The 4,565-nt window shown below is 39.0% G+C and overlaps 1 protein-coding gene across 1 annotated transcript; it reads left to right on the top strand.

Annotated features, from left to right (window-relative positions):
• Positions 1–2,050: 2,050 nt before the first annotated feature.
• LOC103696222 (transcription factor MYB60-like) lies at positions 2,051–4,223 on the top strand. The gene is made up of 3 exons (XM_008777765.3): positions 2,051–2,663; positions 2,954–3,083; positions 3,342–4,223. The coding sequence occupies exons 1-3, from the start codon at positions 2,531–2,533 to the stop codon at positions 3,991–3,993; spliced, it is 915 nt and encodes a 304-aa protein (XP_008775987.1). The 5' UTR covers positions 2,051–2,530; the 3' UTR covers positions 3,994–4,223.
• The last annotated feature ends 342 nt before the right edge of the window (positions 4,224–4,565 follow it).

Below are 4,565 nucleotides of genomic sequence, written 5' to 3'. Positions count from 1 at the left end.
ATTTTGCTAGAAATAACTATCTGAATAAAGGTGGTTTTTGATGGAACAAAGCACTAGGACTCTATCTATAGATATTGAAGAAGGCTATTAGATGAGGGCTCTATATACAAATTCAACTCTAATTATGATATAAGTTTCTGCATGGGATCAGGATTCTTGCATTTTTATTATATATCTTTTAAATTTCTGTAAGCACTTCTTTATGTTTCGCGATCTTTCAGGTATTGTACTTTTTTATTCTTTGTATGTTTTTCAATTGTAATTTTAATTTTTTTAGTGAATTCTTTAACTTGCAAATCATGAGATAATTACTTGAGACCATGCCTTGATTATAATCAAATCATGGAGGGCTTTCAGAATCAACTTAAGATTAGTGTTATTGCTACACTTTGTGATGACACCAAATTTCTAAGTCCCTTTTATTGAGGCAAGTCAAAAGAAACCAATGAACTTTTTAATTGCTGACCGTTCAACTATTGATCAGGTGATCGCCGATCACAAACAGCCGATTATTGATTGGATAAAAGCTTAATATACAAAGACCTACTCAGCATATGTCAATTATCATTCAATCTATTAATCTGTTTTATTTTGTTTGCTTTTATATTTAGCATGGTCAATGAAGAGGAATCCAACTTCAAGAGCTGGGTCATCTTGTAAGGTTGGGAGGTAAGCACTACAAAAATAGCCCATAACTTTTGCAATAATTTGTGGTTAGGCTACAAGTTGGCCTGCCAAGATTTCAACCCTGCTAGGATAAGAGATTCATTCTTTTAAATGTATGTTTCTTTGTAACGATGGAGTCTAAATAGCAACATGGGGGATAAAATTAGAATGTCTACATCAAGGTGAAATTGCTTGCCATCTTTCATCACTTCAATGCTCCTTTCGATTTGAAGTCACATCTCGACTTTAGACTTCAAAAAGCTAAAATTTTATGTTCCATCCTCTCAATCAAGTCTGAATTGATCAACCAATCAAAAATAAGCATAGACGTCATTATGTCATGCAAGTACCTGCTCTTGAAGATTGGCTAATTTCTTATTGCTGGCATTTTTCCGGTTCATTCTTTTCATGAATTTGAAAAATAAATTTCCAGCTCTCCTTTCATTGACTTGTGATTTGAACTTCTAAGCCAAGCTGCAGACACTCTAATTGTAACACAAATTCTAAACATGATGGAAGCTTAATTATCTCAATTCCCCAAGATCTATGTTCATGAATCGTTCATCCATATGTGTGTTTAAACATGGGAACTCAAAATTAACTACGTAGAAAAATTTTGAGACAGTAGTGTGTGGTGCACAAAAGAACACAATTTGCTATGTTTGTGATTCGACTAGTAGCAATCATATGACAAGAATGGTTTTAAGAGATTTAAGGAGACCCGGTATCCTTCATGATCATGGATGAGTAGCCTGTCGATTTCGAAGTAATTGCCGAGGATGGTACTAAAATCAAGCAATGTTGATTGAATATGTTCCCATGGTAGAACTTCTTGACCGCATACCAAGGCATGAGCTAAGCTTATCATGGATCTCCATGTCTTCTTGGGAGGAGATTATAGATCTCCAAGTTAGACACTCAACATACCAAAAGAAGATGCCGGCAAACCATTCCTGTGTTCCCATTCCAAAATATAGTTCAGGGAATTCTCTCATTCATCTTGTGTTCAAAACGTCCACTCCAATTTTGACTGCAAATCTCATACAAACAACAAAACAATTTGGTGAAATTTGCAGGAGCTCTAATTATCATGATATATTTGATTTGGGTACTGTAATACATTACTCAAGGCTATTATCATACTATATAATATTTTAATCACTGTAACATTTTTATCCTTAGTAACATATTAAGCACACTATATAGAAATGCATACAAAAGATAAATGCATGCATGTTCATGTACACTAATGCAGAAAAATGTACATAAATTCTCATGTATACATGCAATTCTGTGTCATTTCATCCATACATGTGTATGTATGCTCAGATGCACCACATTCGAAGATCTCATTGTACAATACCTCTCACTGTATCTGCAGATGTGGGGAGGTCTCTGCAACCAAAATGTATTGATGGGAGATCAACCAAACTGGTTGAAACAAGATCATTTAAGCACCAAACCAAAGGTAGATAGCTGGTCATAGACAGCGATCCCCATGAATTTCTCACATTAAGTGTGAGCTTATAAAGCAGCACAGAGACTATGATTAAGTGGTCATTGATTGTATCCACTTTACTGGAAAAGCTTAGTGATTCATGTGACCAAAGAAAGAGAAAGGAGGAGAAAACTTGGCTGACTTTGTAAAAGCTGAGGGAGCGAAAGAGGGAGGGGATGAGTCAGCCAGGTAGATGACAGGTGAAAAAGGCTCACTCCCTTGATGTCTTCCTGTATATAAGCACTCACATGTTCATGAGACACCTGTAGGGGACAGAGGTAAAGGAAGCCAGGGAGAAGGAAGAGTTAAGAGGAAGGAAAAGGAGAGAAGGGGTGGTCTTTGAGGCGGTAGAGCCAAGCAATTACCATGGGAAGGTCCCCTTGCTGCGATAAGATTGGCATCAAGAAAGGGCCTTGGACTCCTGAAGAAGACATCATCTTGGTCTCATACATCCAAGAGCATGGGCCTGGAAACTGGAGAGCAGTCCCTGCAAACACAGGTGAAGTGTCCAAACTCATATATTTTAATATCTCTTGTTGTATATTGTCTTCCACTCATAATTTGCCAAGTTTTGTAGAATTTCAACCTTATTTATGTCTTTTGTTGTTTTCATGATTTGCTTCAACTGAATTGCAGGGGCTTGCACCAATTTCTAATCTAAGTTTGCTAATTAAATTCATGTTTGCTGTTGTAATTTTGCAAGGATTTTTGTTGGTTTCCTAGAATATCTTTTCTATACATACTACTATAGAACAACATTATCTCACTTTTCTGTTCCTTAAATCATAGGCTTGCTAAGATGTAGCAAGAGTTGCAGACTAAGATGGACTAATTACCTCAGACCTGGAATCAAGCGTGGCAACTTCACCCCACATGAAGAAGGAATGATCATCCATCTTCAGGCCTTGCTTGGTAATAGGTAATCATAATTCTTTTCTCCGATCGATTCCATCGCATAAATTTTTTTTTCAGAGAAATACTAATTGCACCAGACTTGTTCAGAACTAAATAATAAAATGATGATCTTAATCAATTGTATGAATCGCGGTGATTAGGAATAGAAAAAGGAAGAAAAGAATTGCGAGTCTTAATTAGAACATGAGACAGAGAACTCAGACTTGCAAGCTTTTCACACCTTTTGCTTCTCTCTTTATACTTTGGTCTTCTTTACCTGTAGGTGGGCGGCAATAGCTTCTTACCTTCCTCAAAGAACAGACAATGATATAAAGAACTACTGGAACACCCACCTCAAGAAGAAGATCAAGAAGTACCAGACAGCACTTGATAATTATATGATCTCAACGGATTCAGGCTCCAGCTGCCATGACATGATGTCGAAAGGCTACGACAAGGATGCAATTCAGAATCCAGATTTCTCCGGCTCACACTTGCAGCCCTCCAGGTATCATCAGAGCCCCTCCACCTATGCTTCCAGCACCGACAACATCTCAAGGCTCCTCGAAGGATGGATGCGGCCATCACCGAAGTCCACTCAAGGCAAGAACCAACGAAGCAACAACAGCGAAGACAGTGAATCACTAGGAGATCGAGGGTGCTGCGCTGCAGTAACTAAAGAAGACCTTGACTCGCTAATCTCATTCGAGAACCTTAGCAGCATTTCTTGGGAGAAGTCATCATCATTGGTTGACTCGGTTCTCCAAAGGCCGCAGCTGGAACCAGCCGGTAGTGAGGCCAAACAGGGGGTGGCGGAGGGCCAGCAGCAGCCACCCTTGTCCTTCCTGGAGAAGTGGCTCCTCGACGAGGCCTCGGGCCAGGTGGATGGCTTCATGGAACTCCCTGCTGACTGCTGCTCAAACCCAATGCTGTAATCCACATAACATGAACTCTGGATTCCTCTGCAGAACTTTGCATGAGTGGAAACAGAAACCAAGTGCATGAGCTGCCTGATGACCAATTAGAATTACTGCTTCCTAAGAAAATTATGGGGAATAAGTACTAGAAGGCAAGTGAAAATGGCTATTGCCACCAAATGTAAAAATAAAGAGCGATGTTTCTATGGAATTGTATGAAATAAATCAGGCTTCAGCTTCATCGGATCTTTTTTATTTCCTCTACTTTTTTTTATTCCCTTAGAGTTTGTTTAGTAGACCTGAACGTTCAAAGCAGATGAATCTAACTTTTGGCTGCTGCCTCTGACGTTAAAGGGAGGCCTCATTCAATCAGATCCCTGTGCTTGGCCTGGAGCAGGAGAAGAATTAGGAAAGAGAAATGAAAGATTTGGGACAGAGTACCCTTAGCCCTGTTTTGGACAATTTGATTAGATTGTTAAAACAGTTTTTTTCCAATGTAATAGCGAGATGGTTGAATAATGTTGCTTAAAGTTGGACGAGCAGGCTGGCACTTTTGCCGCACGGACGGTGTTGACTCTGCTAAGTCCGTG

This window comes from Phoenix dactylifera, chromosome 13 (genome assembly GCF_009389715.1).
Source record: "Phoenix dactylifera cultivar Barhee BC4 chromosome 13, palm_55x_up_171113_PBpolish2nd_filt_p, whole genome shotgun sequence".
Classification (NCBI taxonomy): Eukaryota; Viridiplantae; Streptophyta; class Magnoliopsida; order Arecales; family Arecaceae; genus Phoenix; species Phoenix dactylifera.
Note: the sequence above shows the minus strand (reverse complement) of the source record. Positions and strands in the feature narration are given on the sequence as shown.

Coding starts and splice junctions, on each gene's coding strand:
- LOC103696222 (XM_008777765.3), top strand. CDS start 2,531: ATGGGAAGGTCCCCTTGCTGCGATAAGATTGGCATCAAGAAAGGGCCT. Junction 2,664..2,953: donor AGCAGTCCCTGCAAACACAG/GTGAAGTGTCCA, acceptor CTTAAATCATAG/GCTTGCTAAGATGTAGCAAG. Junction 3,084..3,341: donor CAGGCCTTGCTTGGTAATAG/GTAATCATAATT, acceptor CTTTACCTGTAG/GTGGGCGGCAATAGCTTCTT.